The sequence below is a fragment of the Microcaecilia unicolor genome, chromosome 9, assembly GCF_901765095.1.
Source record: "Microcaecilia unicolor chromosome 9, aMicUni1.1, whole genome shotgun sequence".
Taxonomy (NCBI): domain Eukaryota; kingdom Metazoa; phylum Chordata; class Amphibia; order Gymnophiona; family Siphonopidae; genus Microcaecilia; species Microcaecilia unicolor.
Genome location: NC_044039.1, coordinates 205,523,208 through 205,541,584, shown reverse-complemented (window position 1 = coordinate 205,541,584; position 18,377 = coordinate 205,523,208). Strand labels below are relative to the sequence as shown.

General features: G+C 42.8%; 1 protein-coding gene across 1 annotated transcript in view; it reads left to right on the top strand.

Annotated features, from left to right (window-relative positions):
- Positions 1 to 4,377: 4,377 nt before the first annotated feature.
- The window catches only part of LOC115477107 (protein unc-79 homolog), a 165,375-nt gene continuing 151,375 nt past the window's right edge, over positions 4,378 to 18,377 (top strand). Inside the window, 2 exon segments of the mRNA XM_030213721.1 lie at positions 4,378 to 4,399; positions 10,045 to 10,165. Of these exon segments, the coding sequence (XP_030069581.1) occupies positions 4,378 to 4,399; positions 10,045 to 10,165 (143 nt within the window).

The window sequence follows — 18,377 nt, the reverse complement described above, 5'->3', positions numbered from 1 at the left end:
GCATGTGAAAACCATGTTTGGAGTGGTCAAGCCTTCAGTTACACCAGGAAGTGGATATTCGATGGAGTATTAATGTTCCTGTGGAGCAATATGGATAAAAAATTGAGTGGATTGGATTAGATTGGAGAGATTTTGAGATCGAGGAAGACATTCAAGATCTATGATATAATAAGGACACGTCAAAGTTTACATTTAATATCCACATCAGGAACTATATGGAGTTTTGAAAATCCAGGTTTGGATTCCATTTCCTGTATAATGAACCATCTGAATGGGACTTGAGAAGGGAAGTGTATGTTTAATAATAGTATGTGATATTATCAATAAAGGATATGTTGTCAATAATTTTCCTTGAGATTTTAGGTACATGTACTATGTAAAAAAAGATAAATGCTAAGATTTAAGCCTGTTTAGCTCTCAGTTGAACCAGCCATCCTTTGGATTGTGCTTTGACATTCATAAATATTGTCTCTACAGCAAAGGATATTGGTGCAGGCAACTGAACGATTAATTACAGAGCTTGACTTTTCCTGCCATTATAATCAACCTAATGCTGCCAAAGGCTGTGCACAGTTCTGAACAAGCTTTGAAGCAGAATATTTTATGTTAGGTGAGCAGAAAGCAAATCTGTTTAATACTGCAGGATCTCTCTGTGTTTCTCCACATTGCATGTAAAGTGGAGCAGTAGCCTAATGGACAGAACAGCAGCCTGAAAACCAGCCAATCTGGGTTCAATTCCCAGTGGAGCTCTTTGTGACACTGGGTAAGTTGCTCTTAAACCTCCATTACCCCAGCTACAAAATAAGTACCTGTATGTAATATGTAAACCACCTTGACTGTAACCACAGAAAGGCAGCATATCAAATCCCATCCCATTTACTTAGCCTGCTAGGACATTTTGTGCAGTGTACATATGCATTAGCTTTTATGCCAAGATGGATGAATTAAGTGAAAGTTCCCATGGTAGTAAGATCTCTGGTTTGATATATATATTTTATAAATAAGTCTAGACATATGAGTGCCACTCAGTGTTATTAAACTTAGCTTTTTTTATCTGTTCAATTTATTTCTCATTTATTCATAAGGAAAGGTTAGGAGGATGGACTGAATGCACATCCCATAATAACGTTGTGATCACATAGATAATGACTGTGTGATTTTTATGTTAATTTTTGTAATTTTATGACTGTTGCTATCTGCTTTTTTAAAATTTATTTTTTACACATTCAGGCACAGTAGGTACTTCTGTTCCGGGAGGGCTCACAATCTAGGTTTGTACCTAAGGCAATGGAGGCTTTGGGCTATAACCAGAAATGGCAAAATAGCAGTAATAGCAGTAAAATCATCAGACAGATGAGTGGGAATGGGAAGGGAGCACGAGGGTTATTTTAAAATGGATATAGATGCGGTCACCATTTTGAAATCTGTGTCAAGAGAGGTCTAAAGGCAATGTTCTCAAGAAAGATGAATCACACCTGTATCAATCCAGAATTGTTGTAGCACCCTTAATTTTGACTGTCCACACATTAAGACACCTCGTTATCATGGGTTCTGTTTTGACATTTGCTTTGATAAAGGAGTGGAGGAGTAGCCTAGTGGCTAGTGCAGTGGACTTTGATCCTGGGGAACTGAGTTCAATTCCCACTGCAACTCCTTGTGACTCTGGGCAAGTCACTTAACCCTCCATTGCCCCTGGTACAAAATAAGTACCTGAATATATGTAAACTGCTTTGAATGCAGTTGCAAAAACCTCAGAAAGGCAGTATATCAAGCCCCATTTCCCTTTCTCCCTAACAACCCCTGCAAGCATTACATCAAAACACAGCCATGTTGGGTCAGTTCATAAAGATTTCCCCTTTGGATCTGTAGTTTCAACTCTGTTCTTTGGCCACCTCCACATCTTGGTTTTCCTTGTGTTATGTGGAGGTCTCTCCTGTTCATTGGGTTTCTCCATGTTAGTATATCTTAGAGAAACTTATTTTGCTCATGCTTGGTCTCTGAGATTTACAATATTGATTTATCAGATAGCTTTTATCTTTTAATTTTTTGGCCATTTAGATGTATTAGTCCTAGTTGCTTTAGTCTTTCCTCAAAGGGAAGTCATCCCATCCCCTTTATCATTTTTGTTGTCCTTCTCTGTACCTTTCCTAATTCTGCTATATATTTTTTGAGATGTGGTGACCAGAATTGCACACAGTATTTGAGGTAAGGTTGCACCAAAGACATTATAAAATTCTCATTTTTATTTTCCATTACTTTCTTAATACTTTCTAACATTCTATTTGCTTTCTTAGTCCTCGCTGCACATTGAGCAGAGAGTTTTAATGTATCAACGATGACACCTAGATCCTTTTCCTGGGCAGTGACTCCTAATGTGAAACCTTCTTTCCCACATGCATCACTTTGCACTTGCTCACATAAAACATCATCTGCCATTTGTCTCCCAGTCTTGTTAGGTCCTCTTGAAAATTTTCACAATCCTCTTGTGATTTAACAACTTTGAATAACTTTGTGTCATCAGCAAATTTAGGGGGTCTTTTACAAAGGCACACAAAAAAAATTAATGTGCACTAAGCATTAAGATACTCATAGGAATATAATGGACATCTTAGCATTTAGTGCATGCTATTTTTTTTAGCGCACACTAAAAATGCTAGCGTGCCTTTGTAAAAGGGACACTTAAGTACCCCACTAGTTATTCCCATCTCTAGATCATTTGTAAATATATTAAAAAGCAGCAGTCCCAGCACAGACCCCTGGGGAACCACATTGTCTACCCTTCTCCATTGAGAATACTGACCATTTGACCCTACTGTCTGTTTTCTATCTTTTAACCAGTTTTTAATCCACAATAGGACATTATCTCCTTTCCCATGACTTTCTAATTTCCTCAGGAGTCTGTTCATGAGGTTCTTTGTCAAATACTTGTAGATTTGTTTTGAATAAATTGTAAGCTGTAATGAGTAGGGACTCTCTCTTGTGAGTAATAGTAAAGCACTGCATACACCAATAGTGCTATAGAAATGATAAATATTAGTATTAGTGGAAAACACTTTTTCATGTTGAAATATACCAACTCCTTCCCTAAAGTATAAACAGGACTCTTAAAGCATAGTTGTTCATTCTTTTTAAACTGGTATTTTATTTCAATGCAGTTTTAAAGATGGAAGAAAATAGTAACAAGACACTCGCAGAGACATCCAGGAACACGTTGTAGAATTTGGCGTGCTCTCCTTTGTCACCCCATTTGAGGTTTTTATGTCCTATTGAAATAAATACATAAAAATATGATGGTGGTTGATACTTTGTGTAATCTTTGTTTTTTTTTTTCCTTCTTGGAATTTCCAGCATGGATATCTACTTTTTGGGATCTGCTTGGTTTCTTAAGTTATTTTGAGAAGGTCATCAACAACATTTCCAGGTATAATAGCTAATGTGATTATTAAAATCATATGGAAACTGAAGCTCTGTTAAAAGATGGTTTGTGAATTTTTCTTGTGACCTGGTGGTTTCATCCTGCTTCTTTATACATTTCAGCTCAAGTCATATCCAGGGTTGGGATCTAGCGCCATTGACTGTGTGTTAATTATATCAGCGGTGTCTTAGATTTACAAGATACATTAGATCTGTTAGCTGAGTTAATTTATCTATTTATGTATTTATTTAAATTGTATTTTTCTGCCATATCTTATGCTCTTATTCATTAAAGATATGCTAAAAATCGTTCTGGCTGTGAAGTACCCAGCGCAGATTTGGAAAGCTCTGGGAAATGCAGGCAGGGACTGGATCTGAAGGTCTTATTTCTCATCAATTTGTGAATTTCTACTTTTTTCCCTGTGTGTGTTTTTTTTTTATTTCCTTTTCATATTTGTGGTGAGAAAGAGCAAAACTATTCCTATTTCTTACTTAAATGCTTATTTTATTTTTTTTAAATGATGATTTACAGGAAGTATTTATATAGCCCTTGTGTATTGAGATCATTTCCGCCCAGATAAGCCACTGTAGAGAATTTAGAATCGAGAGCTGCTGCCTGCAGGGAAGCTGCTGGCGTCTCTGTTTACTGAATCTCCCAGCGAGGCGCCATTCTGGACGAGCCCATTATTTGGCCAACATTTCACCTTTCCTTTCCCCCTTCGCCACTTGGAAAAAGCCCAAGACAGATAACGCTATATTCTGACCATCGTCGCGTCAGTTAATTCTTTACCTGAATGCTCTGCTTTTCTAGTATGTTTAAAATGTTCCTTTGACTCTGGATTTGCAGGAATGGTATAGTCTGCCTAGAGGTCACTTCATTGCAACGGAGCATCGCAGCACTGAGAGAGGAACACAACTGGCGGCATCACGGATACCAGTACGAGGCGTTTCCACCTGGACACCATGTCCACCAAAGCAGAGCAGTGTAAGTAGCGGATGGGGGCCATTGAGGAGCCGCTGAGATCGGCCGAGGGGCGACAGGTACTAGGCCGGGCAGTCGAAGCTATCCATGGTGCTGATTCCAGCGCTGCGCTAGACTTGGCGCTCAGCACCATGGACAGCGCGAGGTTCTATCACAGGATCTTTCCCCCACTAGTACTCGCGATCATATTATTTATACCTGTATTGTCTGTGACTTGAGAGGGCATGCACAATCTCTGGTCTACAGCCCTTTGACAAGAGCAACCTGAGGTACTTGGCCAAATGAGCCCGAAATGCTGCCTTTTTACCTGTTTCTAAAAAAAGCGCTGCGTTGTCCTGCCGATTGCACCCAGGAAGCTCAGCAGTTTTCCTAGTGCTCACATGAGATCCTTGCTTTTGATACAGGGGAGGGGAACACAGTGCTGTCTTTTTTTGGCACTTTGCTAATGAGCAGAGTCAGTGCACTGCACTGACGGTTCAGTACTTACCGGCGACTGCATTTCAGGCCAGAAAAACGCTAGAAGCAGTACATAGGAAATCTGGGTCCAGTTTCTTATTAAAGGCAATTAACCTGTGTCTCGGACAGAGGTTGGGATCCTTTCTTTCTGCCACTTCCCCTATGATGAATTGAAGTCAAAGTGTCCAGGTGACAAATTATTGAGTTCATCTGGGAGCAGGGATGTAAGTAGGAAACTGGATGCGCCTATTCTAAATTCATTTCTAGCAAAATAGTTTCATCAATCTGAACCTTGATATAAGACAATTTTATAACGCCATTAAATTAACCCTGGAAAACTATAGTAACTTTTAGGATCTCAACCCTCTTTTCTTTAGCGATGTAAGAATTTTAATTGGTTTACCATAGTTTGTATCATCTCCTATGGTATTTTTAATTTAATTTTTATTTATCATATTTATATACCGCTACTACTTATCATTTCTATAGCACTACTAGAGCACCACCTACACAGCCATAAGACTTTCTAGGTGGTTTATAAATGAAAACCAAAACAACATTAAAACTATTACAACCAATGCAACAAACAGACGTTCCAATCCTCACTATGACTATAGCTGAAAGCTACGAAACTTATTTTTGATTGCCTGTAGTAATATAAATTTAGCTTATATCGCAAGTGAGATTGATTTGATAATCTTTTTTTATTTAGGGGCATAATTATCAACCTGGTCTACCATGAAGATGTGTTATTTTACAACTAACTTGTGCTATTTTAGCACAGGTCCTATTTTATGCAATGAGACCTTGGGGGGGGGGGGGGTCTTTTTAGAAAGGTGCACTACCATTTTTAGTGCCTGCTAATGATTAGCCCGTGCTAAATGCTAGAGACGCCCATAGAAATATATGGGCATCTCTAAAGTTTAGCACGTGCTTATTTTTAGCATGCACTAAAAACACTAGGGCGCCTTTGTAAAAGGATCCCCCTAGTTACCAGGGCTGCTGAGAGGGGGGACGGGGGGACAAAATTCCCTGGGCCTGGGCCTCCGGGGGGGGGGGGCCCATCGCTGCTGCCACAGTCTGGCCCGCCTGCCCTCCGTCGCTCCCTGGCATTGAATTTAAGTGCCTCACCTTTGAAAGCACAGCAAGCAGCGGCAGACCACTCCTTCCTTCCGTGTCCCGCCCTCACCTGACGTAACTTCCGCGAGGGTGGGACACAGAAGGAAGGAGTGGTCTGCTGCTTCTTGCTGCGCTTTCGAAGGTGAGGCGCTTAAGGTCAGTGCAGAGGGCCTGGGGGTGGAGAGAGGGCCCGGTGGCAGGTGGAGGGGGGGCCCCGGGGATGGCCTTGTCCCGGGCCTGGCCCAGTCTCTTGGTGGCCCTGCTAATTACTAATAACTGGGGTTACTAGTAAAATAACACATCTTAATGGTAGCCCAAGTTGATAACTTCCCCCCTTAATCCCAATGCAGAATGACTCCTCTCCTCGATCTCCTGGAATTCAAAATAGAATTCAAAGCCAAAGGAAGGTGTTGTAGTGAGGAAATGAGATGAGTGAGGAATATTTAGTGTAGTGCTGAACATGTGATGTACTGTAAAAGTAGGATCATCAAAAGTGGGATAAGTTTTTACAGTACATCACATGTTCAGCACTACACTAAATATTCCTCATTTTAACTATCAAGGTCTCTGCAGCCATGGCGACTAGTCCTGATATAGAAAGTACAATGCCTCAGGAGAAAAATCTTTAACACCTCTGAGCTAAAGTGTAAATATCCCCTACAGAGGAGTCTGAATGCCACGTGCCCAGGCAGAAAATGATTCATTTAGCTAAAAATCACAGCCTGCATTTTTGTGACTTTGTTGAGTCATATTCTAAATTCCCGACTGACCTCTGGCATACATGAAGTTAAGAAAATCCAACCACACAGCTCCAAGGTTGCAATATTACTACTATTTTCAATACACCTGATGTGACTCCAACCCTCAGACACAACCCAGCCGTTAGAAGGTGGAGAAAAAAAAGCCTCAGTAATATCACCCAGCCAGCTGTTTTTTTTTGAGCCATATGATGGTATACCGGGACCACGCCTTACAGCTGGAGAATTCAGGCTGGCTGGGTGGTATTTTTTCTGCGCTACCCAGTTAGCACAGTTCACACCTACTCTCACCTTCCTTTCCTCTAAGTGGATTCCCTTTACCACCACCCTCTGTCATGTGTTGGTCAACCTTGACCTGGCCAGTGAAGAAAGACATGTGACTTATCTTTAAGTGAAAAGGGGAAAATGTCTCATACAGCTGTGGCAACCGTAACTTTGCATGTGGACACAGCGCAAAAAGTAATCATGGACATCAAAAACCCCAAACACTTTTTAAATATGTGTTTTTCTTTTCAAATGTGCATAAATGGTTTTTTTGGGGGTCTTTTTGTAATCAATCAAACTACAGCGCACTAACATCAAACTATGAACCACTTATCTTCAGCACGCTGTCCAGTTCATGTGAAGAGTGGTACTCCTCCGCTTCCAGATTAAACAATGTGCGGTCCCAACGGTCCTGTTTCGCTCTGCTTCCTCAAGGAACCAGACCGCAGACCATCATGATTACAAAAACGCTGGAGGCAGTGGGAAGTTAACCTTCCAGCGTTTTTGTAATCATGATGGTCTGCGGCATGGTTCCCTGAGGAAGGAGAGCGGAGGAGTACCACTCTTCACAAGAACTGGACAGCGTGCTGAAGATAAGTGATTCATAGTTTGATGTTAACGAGCTGTAGTTTGATTGATTAGAAAAAGACCAAAAAAAAAACATTTTTGCACATTTGAAAAGAAAAACACATATAAAAAAAGGTGTTTGGGGTTTTTGATGTCAATGATTACTTTTTGCGCTGTGTCCACATGCAAAGTTACGGTTGCCACAGCAGTATGAGACATTTTCCCCTTTTCACTTAAAGATAAGTCACATGTCTTTCTTCACTGACCAGGTCAAGTTGACCAACAGATGACAGAGGGTGGTGGTAAATGGAATCCACTTAGAGGAAAGGAAGGTGAGTAGTAGAGTCCCGCAGGGATTAGTACTGGGTCTGATTTTATCTCTATATAATAATTGGTCAATCTACCTCCCTGGATGGCTGGCTGGCTGGGTTCGTAACCATATGCTAATGAGCTTACTTCAGCTTGCCTCCAGCGTTCCCTTCCCTCTCAGTGTCCCACCCTCGCGGAAAGACGAAATGACATCAGAGGAAGGCAGGACACTGAGAGGGAAGGCAAGGGAAGGCTGGAGGCGACGTGAGCTGAGTTGAGCCTGCTGCCGCTGCAACCTGAGGTATGGATGGGAGGGGAGAATTGCTGGACATGGATGAGATGAGATGGGAGGGCAGAGGAGGGGAGGGATGAATAGCTGTACATGGAGGGGAGGGGAGGGGAGAATTGCTGGACATGGAGGGGAGGGCAGGACAGGGCAGGGCAGGGGAGAATCGCTGGACATGGAGGGGAGGGCAGGGAGAGAGATGAGAAAAAGCTTAGACAATAGCCTTCCTAGGGTCCGTTTCATTTGTTCCAAAATGGGCGTTTTTGCTTGTTTAATCTATTTGTGAGTATAAGCCAAGCACTTCTCTTAATAATGCTAAACCATGGTTGGCCTTCATGGATAGTCTTCAAAGAGGCTTTTGCAACAGGATTTAGTCTATAAACTGCAATACCCTTAAAACTCTACAACAAAGCCCTTATATTGAACTCTACTGGAGTCCATGCTGTAAGACGAACCCTGATAATGCTAGAACGTATTTCTTGTATTTTGTAGGCTTTTCTTTGTTTCTGGAATTATTTCACCATCCTTTTCTCCTCAGCTGAATCAGCAAAAAAAAAAAAAAAGTTTGAACAGAACTATTGACTTACACCATTGGTACCCAAACCTGGTCCTGGGGGCACCCCAGTCAGGTTTTCAGGATACCCACAATGAATATTCATGAAAGAAATTTACATGCAGTGGTGATAGTGCAGGCAAATCCCTGTCATGAATATTCATTGTGGGTATCCTGAAAACCTGACTGGCTGGGGTGCCTCCAGGACCAGTTTTGGGAACCACTGACTTACACCCTTACCTAATAAGCATGCTTGCAACTCAAAATAAAGAGCCAAGCACCTACACATTGTGCATGCACATACATACAAACATACATGTCATGCAAATAAACACAGGGGCAATGTCTATATATGGTGCAGAAAAAATCCGCACAGAAAAAGTGCTATTCTATAAGTCACGCTTAAAGTTAGGCGCAGTTTATAGAATAGCACGTATGTGCGGGAGTTGTGTGTAAATTTAGTCGCTGCCATTTGCACCAATGAAAACATGGTGCCAATGCTCGCCCCTAAATTTATGCATGTTTACCCAATATTCTATAAATACGTGCGTAACTCAAAACCATCTGCCCCCAAATGCCCCCAAATGCCCATAGCCCTCCCATTTCTGCGCCCCTTTTTTGGACCATGTGTAAAATGAGGAGTGGATCCCGAACCTAAATTTACGCACGCAAGTTCCAATTAATTCTAATTAGTGCCGATAATTGATTGTTAAAAAGCCAATTGTAAGCACTAATTGACTTGTAATTTAATGAAATAGTGCGTGCAAATTGGGCGTGCACCACATTTGCATACACAATTTTTGGTGTCTTTGGCCAGGGTTTCCAAACCTGCCTTGAAGACTCCACAGCCCAAGGGCGGAGCCAGACAACAGATTTTGTGTGGGCCTAGGCAAGAATTGGGTGGGCACCAAGTGTTCCCCCCCCCCCCCTGCCAAAAAAAAAAAATCTCAGCTGGTGGGAAAATGCTTCTTTCCACCTTGGCAGCAGGAATGCACTGAAAACTGCGCATGCGCAGGTGCCGGTGTTGTGGAGAGTAGCGTTTTTGTTACCATCAGGGGAAAATCTTCAGCTGGCAGAGCTTGGGATCTCCACCAGTTACCACTAAACATGTGCTACTGTTGGGTGGGCCTGAGCCATAAATGGGTGGGCCCTGGCCCACCCAAGCCCACCTGTGGCTACGCCATTGCCACGGCCAATGAAGTCTTCAGGATAATCACAATGGATAGGCATGAGATTAATTTGCATATGCTGACTCTCTAGTTTATGCAACCTGATGATATTTCTAATTGGTAGAGATGATGCAGTTGGACTTTCTGTTTCCTTTGTCTTTCTTTAGTTGCTTCCAAGATCCGATACCTACAGGAGTATCACAATCGTGTTCTTCACAACATCTATCCTGTCCCTTCTGGAACGGACATAGCAAACACTCTGAAATACTTTTCTCAGACATTATTAAGGTGAGCCTCAAAACATTTTTTCAAACTGAAAAAAGGGCTCTTTAGGCAGTCTTTAATAATTGCTTTTTTATGGGTTTCTGTTCGTCAAATGCTAGGACATAAGATACATGAAAAAATGTTCATTTATTGAGAGGGGGTGCCCTATCTGGCTCTGGACCAATGTTTGCAGAGAGGGTGGTGCTAGTGTTTTCAGACACACAGGGATGTTTGCTTGGCCATAGTCAGTGGATTTCAGTGACCAACTTTATATATAAAATTTTATTTTATTGCATTTGATAGACCGTCACATGCTTACACAGGGCCCTGTTTACTAAACCGCGTTAAAGGTGTGTTAGCATTTTTAACGCACTTTAACTATGTATGCACATTAACTATGTACGCACGTTAACCATGTACATGCCTACAATATCCCTATAGGTGCCTACATGGTTAGTTCACATGCTGATTGTAGGTGCATTAAAAATGCTAACACACCTTAGTAAACAGGGCCAACAGGCTTCTAAACAGCTCACTTTAAGAGGAAAAGAAAGGGGAGGAGAAGGGAGTGATAGAAAAAGACATATAGTAGAAATTTAGGGAATCAGATTGAGGAAGAGCCAAAGGCTTCAGTAAAAATGAGAGTTTTGAGTGTTCTTTTGAACATGAGGACAGACGGTTGATTCTTGACCTGAAGAGGCAAGGAGTTCCACAACTTAGGCCATGGGGTAACTAAATGCTGTCTCCCTAGAGATGATGAGGTAAAAGGCTGAGGGGGAAGGAAGATAGAGGTGATTATGATCAGCTGAGCAGAGACTGCGGGAGAGGACATAGGGGATGAGGAGGTTGTTGATATATGAAGGGGCCGAAGGGAGTCTACCTTTGTACACAAGGAGTAGAATCTTGAATTTGATGCAGGCTGAAATGGGGAGACAGTGTTTGGAACAGAAAGTCAATAGAAAGGACCTTGCGTTAGTGAGTTAATGATTCTTAACCCATGAAGTAAATTATGTGGTCTTTCAGTTAATATTTGTGAAGTGAAGCTTGGAAAAAGGGGGCAATAACAATGACAGCTTAGAATAAAAAAGAAAATGCTGGGTGGCTACCTGTCCTAAATGTATGCCCTATAAGAATAGACCTGTCTATAAGGTGCATGCATGCCTTTAGGGTGCCCATAAATTTCTGGATGGTTGGCAAACTCCACTGCATCACTCGTTCACATTGGGCAGGATCCAGAAGTGATGTGGTTTGATTTGCTGTAGAGGCAGAGGAAAACGAAGCTTGGGAGTTCCCTGCCCCAACTACGTAGCAGATTCTCTCAAGGGGATCTCTTAGACATTTAGACATTTTTATTGGTAGCCGGCATACAGGTTGAGAGTATAAAAAAACAACAACAATAAACTTCCTCAAAACAAAAAAACAAACAAACAACCCTTGCAAAGTTCAGACTGTCTGTTAAAATATTTCTCCAGAGTTGGCCAGTCTGAAAACAGGTATAATGGCTTTGGTAATTTGGTCTTTTATTTTAATTTATTTTATTTTGTTTGTATCTCACCTTTAATCCAAGGTGGGTAACAGAATAAAACATACATAATCATTAGAACATAAAAGAAACATAAGCAACAATAAAAACAATAACTAACAGCTTCACACAATTAGCCTCACTCTCCACTTGGAACATCTGATCTGTAGGGATGAGAAGAGCACTGTGACTTATCACTGCAGAGGCCACAGCCCTACAATAATAGACTGAGCACTTGAGTTTAGTATTTCTGTTGCTGTCAACAGAGAGTTACCCCCCCCCCCCTGATATTCAGCACTATTTAACTGACCAGGAATGGCTCCTGACGTGCGTCAGAAAATAAAAACTATTTGTCGGACGCGCGTAGTGGCCACGTGCCAAAAATGAAATTACCACAAGGGCCACATGGTAGCCTGGCGGTAACTCCAAATTGGCGCATGTTGGGCGCGCATAGATGCTTACATGGCTTAGTAAAAGGGCCCCTTAACCGGCCAGTACTGAATATTCACATAGCTGGTTAAGTTAGAGCCAGTTAACCCCCCCCCCCCCCCAGATATTCAATGTCAGTCACTGGAAATGGCCCGGCATTGAATATCTTGGGTCAGTGCTGACTGCAGCATTATCCCCTGGACTCTGTATAACACACCTAGCGTACCAATCCAAAATCCAAGCATAGTCTATAACAATGTGCATAACTTAGTTGGCTTAACATGTCAATCAGGGTTGTTAACAGCACTTAACAAGCAATAATAAGCACTAATTGGCAATAATTAGAATTTACGCACACAACTCCCTAAGCGTATTCTGTAACACACTGCGCCTGAACTTTAATGGGCGCAAGCAAAATGGGGCATGGTTCTGGGTGGGGAAATGCGCGTTCCAAAATTTACATGTGTTGTTATAGAGTATGGCCCTCTGCACCTAAATCTATGCTCTGGTATTTACGCCACGTTTTTATTGGAGTAAATGGATGCAAGCAGTTTTAGGCGCTAGGATATTGACTAAGCGTATTCTATATACCAAGCCTTTATCTAGGTGCCACTTATAGATTATGCCAAGGCAGAAATGTTTTCTGGCTGAATATCAGCCCCCTAGAGCCCGGCAGAGTCAAACCAAGAAGCCACCCCCTTATTTTTTGGTGGGGTGTGAGGCGAACACTGAGAAGGAAGGAAAGAATTATGGGGAGAAAAAGGAGGGAAAGATTCCTGACCAGATCTCGTACATTGTTTTCTTATTTATCATTATGCACATCTTGCCAGTAGGAACTAAAGTTATTGATAAAGTATAATAAAAAGGTTGTCCACCTAGGCAGAAATGTAGGAAAATGAAATTAGCAGCACAAAAAAAGCACAAAAGGGCCTCCAAGGTTGGAACAACGCACAAACGTTAATGGAAGGAGATCCAACACGGATCGTGTTTCAGCGCTCAGAGCGCCTGCCTCAGAGGTCAAGAGAATGACGTCTTGAATACCTACGAGCGTGCAAACCATGAACAGAATCATCTGCTACTTGCTGAAGTTCTGGTATCGAATTGCATAGTGAGTTTACCATAACGTGGTTTGCACGCTCATTGGTATTCAAGACGTCACTCTCTTGACACCTGAGGCAGGCGCTTTGAGCCTTCTCCTCAGGTCACTTCACTGGCTCCCTATCCGTTTCCGCATTCAATTCAAACTTCTCTTACTGACCTATAAGTGCATTCACTCTACCGCTCCCCAGTACTTCTCCACTCTTGTCTCTCCCTACACCCCCCCTCGGGTACTCCGTTCTGTAGATAAATCTCTCTTATCTGTCCCCTTCTCCTCTACTGCTAATTCCAGACTCCATTCCTTTTATCTCGCTACACCTCACGCCTGGAATAGACTTCCCGAGCCTGTACGTCTAGCCCCGACCTTGGCCATTTTCAAATCCAGGCTAAAGCCCACCTCTTTAACACTGCTTTTGACTGCTAACCACTACTCACTTGCCCTGTACCCTTTTATCCCCACCTCTTTAATTCCCTTACCTCTTAGTTGTTCTGTCTGTTTGTCTGTCCTATTTAGATTGTGAGCTCTTTGAGCAGGGACTGTCTTTTCGTGTATGATGTACAGCGCTGCGTATGCCTTGTAGCGCTATAGAAGTGATAAGTAGTAGTAGTAGCGTTGAAACACGGTCCGTGTCGGGTCTCCTTCCATTAAAGTTTGTACGTTGTTCCAACCTTGGAGGCCCTTTTGTGCTTTTTTGTGTTGCCCATTGGACTTGTGGACTTTTGGACCCTCTCCTCTGCTGCCTGGAAAATGAAATGAAACATTTATTTATTTATTTATTTATTCAGAACATTTATACCCCGCTTAATACCACTTAAAGCAGCCTCAAAGTGGCTTACAATGAACTGATGAGCCAATTACAATGACAGTGGAAGGGACAAAGGAAGAAGGGAAGGGAAGGGAAAACATAATGTAGTGTCCCTAAAATAACAAATCTGAAAGAAATTCATCGTGAAAACTATTACAAGTGTCAACTGGCCAAGCAAGAGAATTTTCTAGTCCCCAATGTTTTACTTGCAGAATTTAAGGACTTAAAACTTTCCTAAATTCCAAGCATTTGGGGCTGCCATTGTATTGGATCAGGGTCGGGAAGGTTTCAGTTCTTTTGGGGGCTGTGCTCTGCTTCTGGAAGCCATACACCGCCTTGAGTGAATGCCTTCAAAAAGGCGGTAAATAAATCCTAATAAATAAATACTAGAAGTCAGTCCCACTCTATCTCCCTTTGCCAGGACAGAAAAAGATGAAGAAAGAATAGGAAATGTTGGTGTGGGCAGAGTGGCCTGATTATGGCTGTAATGTTTTCAGTTTAGACTTGACAAAAATTGTGTGACAGAGCGATAAACCAGAAAATATAGAGACCCTGCCCGACCCCCAATAGCAGAAACAAACCCAATGAAAAAAAGGGTGCCGAATGGGGAGAGAGAGAGAGAGAGAGAGAATCCAGCAAGGGATCCTACGACCAAAAAGAATGAAATATCACTTTTTTACCGTGAATCAAATAGTCAGTTCAACATGCTGATAAGTAAATTGCTGAGTTTTGGAAAGTAGTTTTCAAGGCACAATAAAGAGATTTTTTTTTGTTACATTTGTACCCCACACTTTCCCACTCATAGCAGGTTCAGGTTCAATGCGGCTTAGGTATTATATACAGGTACTTATTTGTACCTGGGGCAATGGAGGGTTAAGTGACTTGCCCAGAGTCACAAGGAGCTGCCTGTGCCTGAAGTGGGAATCAAACTCAGTTCCTCAGGACCAAAGTCCACCACTCTAACCACTAGGCCACCCCTCCACTGTTGCTACTATTTGAGGTTCTGTTGCTACTATTTGAGATTGTACATGGAATGTTGCTATTCCACTAGCAACATTCCATGTAGAAGTTGGCCCTTGCAGATCACCAATGTGGCTGCGCAGGCTTCTGCTTCTGTGAGTCTGACATCCTGCACGACGTCAGACTCACAGAAACAGAAGCCTGCGCAGCCTTCTACATGGAATGTTGCTAGTGGAATAGCAACATTCCATGTAGAATCTCCAATAGTATCTATTTTATTTTTGTTACATTTGTACCCTGCGCTTTCCCACTCATGGCAGGCTCAATGCGGCTTACATGGGGCAATGGAGGGTTAAGTGACTTGCCCAGAGTCACAAGGAGCTGCCTGTGCCTGCAGTGGGAATCAAACCCAGTTCCCCAGGACCAAAGTCCACCACTCTAACCACTAGGCCACTCCTCCACTTTGAAAGAATGCTGAAATGTTATTCCATTGGCAAATCAGTCAGTATTAAAGTGTCCTGCCACCCAGAAACATGTGCTTGCTTATTCTATTCAGGATGCATGGAAAGAAGTTTCCAAAATTAGAGCTGCTTCCAGCTGTCACGCACACCTTTTATTAGAAACTTGTAAACGCTATTTCTCTTTTCGGCACATGGCCGCTGCTTTTCAGAGCAGGGCAGAACTTTTTTTCTCTCACTATATTCTTGTCAGGCATATCATTTGCAGCTCTAAATATATACATTTAAGCCTTTCACTCTTCCAAGTGATTGCTGTGTAACCAGAGGAATGTCGAAATTCCTCTAAGTTTAAACCTTTCCTCCTTCCTTAGGGAACGGTTCAGGCCTGATTCATATTTTCCTTGCTAGCTGGAGACTGCTGAATATCCATTGGAATGGCCATGATCATGAGACATATTTTATCTCCTTGATTCTGTGTAGGTCGCTCAAAGTTGGGTACGCAATTTTGGGTGCAGATCACAGGTCCACGCGTAAACTAATTACTTAATTAGGCGATAATCAATTATCAGTGTTAAGCTCTTAATTGTTAGTAATTAGGAATTATGGATTAGATGGTATATATCATGCCTAAGCGCATTCTGGGGTCCTTTTAGTAAGGTGTGCTGACAAATGGCCTGTTCTAGTGTAGGCGAATGTTTTGGATGTGCACAGGTCCATTTTTCAGCGTGCCTGCAAAAAAGGCCTTTTTTTGGCTGAAAATGGATGTGCGGCAAAATTTAAATTGGCGCACGTCCATCTTGGGCCTGAGACCTTACCGTCACCCATTGGCTTAGTGGTAAAGTCTGTAATCATCAGCGCACGTACACTGCCGATTACCACCTGGTTAGCACCGCATGTCGGAAAATAAAAAATATTTTCCAACGCACGTAACAGACGCGCATAAAAAAATGGAATTACCGCCCCGGGCACGCAGTAGCCCGATGGTAGCTCCAAATTGACGCATGTTGGATATGCGTATGTTCCTACGCAGCTTAATAAAAGAGCCCCTCTATAAAGTAGTATAGAATAAGCCTAAATTTCCACACGGGTTATAGAATTTGTTGAGATCTGGTCTGCATGACTAAATTTAGTCGTAGGCAGTTACACCGAGTAAAACCTGATGTAAACGACGACTCTTAAATTAGGCGCAGACTGAGTGAATTCTAGAAAAAACGCACATAGATTTTAGAAATGTTCATGATCCAGCCATTCCATGCCCATGGCCACACCCCTTTTTAAATATGCAACTTAGAATTTATGCGCAGCATGTTATAGAACGCGCTTAGACAGTTCTGCATGTAAATTTTAATGAATGCCAATTAGTGTCAATAATTGCTTGTTAATTGGCAATTATCAGTTCTGATTGGCTTGTTAACCAATTAGGTTATGCACATCGTTCCAGGGCTGCTGAGAGACTGAGCTGGGCCTAGGGCAGGCCGCCACTGCTGGTCCCCCCAGGACAGCCACTGCCAGGCCCCCCCAGGACTTCCATTGCTGGCCCCCCCCAGGACCACCACTGCCAGGTCCCCCCAGGACTGCCACTGCCAGGCCCTCCAGGACCGCCATGTAGCCAGACCACAAAAATTGGGGGGGCCGGAGTCCAAAATTTTGCCTCAGCTCCCTGCCCCCCGCCACAATTCCATATACCTTGGTTGGCGGGGGTCTCTAAGCAGAAGTCTACCAGCAGAAGCCTTCCTCCAGCGCTGTTGTCCGCAGCATTGCCTGCCCTGTGGCTGCTTTTCCACTCATGTCATGCATTGCCACCACATTGCTTCCGCATTGCTGCAGGGCAGGCAATGCTGTGGAGAACAGCGCTGGAGGAAGACGTGCTGGTGGGGCTTGGGGATCCCCGCCAGCCAAACCAGAGGCCCCAAAGCCCTGTATCTGCTTCTCCCCAGCCTCTAAGGGGAGCTTGGCACCAGAGTTTTCTCTCTCCTCCTGTTGGGATGCAATCACCTGGGTCCCAGGGGAATCTTGCCCCCCCCTGGCCCTCTTCTCAGCTGCGTTGCATTGTTCTTGAATATGCTTTGATATCTATGGGGAAATCTCTTCATAGAATCCGGGAGTATGCTTGGATCTGCCCTATTCTCTGTTCTATAACATGTGCACCTAAATTTCATAGCACACAAATCAAATGTGGGTTTGACCATGGGAAGGGCACACAAATCAAATGTGGGTTTGACCATGGGAAGGGCATGGGTGGGTGAGGGGCATTCCCAGAAATTAGGCATCATGTTACAGAGTAGCGACATTTGTGTGCCTAACTGCCATCAGTCGGGCACCAGCATTTACACTGACTTTTGGCAGGCGTAAGTGCTCACACCCAAAGTTAGACGTGGCATTGCCTAGATTTAGGTGCGGTATACAGATTACGCATAGTGGATATCCCAGCGCCTAGAACTACACACACTAGTCCGCGAAATTCTTTATGGAGAAGCCCCAGGATACATGAATATCCTAATCAATCTTCCAGCCAGGACTACATCAAGCACATCTCGTTCATTCCTAAATCTCCATTATCCTACCTGCAACGGCCTCAAATATAAATCCACTTACGCTTCCTCTTTTTCCTTTATCAGCACCCAATTATGGAACACATTGTCAAAATTACTCAAAATCATCTCAACTTTAGGAAATTACTCAAGACCAGCCTATTCCGGAAGGCCTACCCCAGGCTCCCACATAAAACCTAAAGTCCTTCAAAAAAGCATATAAATGGACCATTTTGGACTAGCTTACCTTTACCCTCCTTCCCTTTATACCCTGTTCCTTCTATCCTCTCTGACTACCAGTGTACCCAGTTTATTGTATTTGTATAACTACTGGACTGGCGATAGCCTTTTCGGTCTATTGTAAGCCACATTGAGCCTGCAAACATGTGGGAAAGTGCGGGGTATAAATGTGATAAATAAATGTGCACTCAG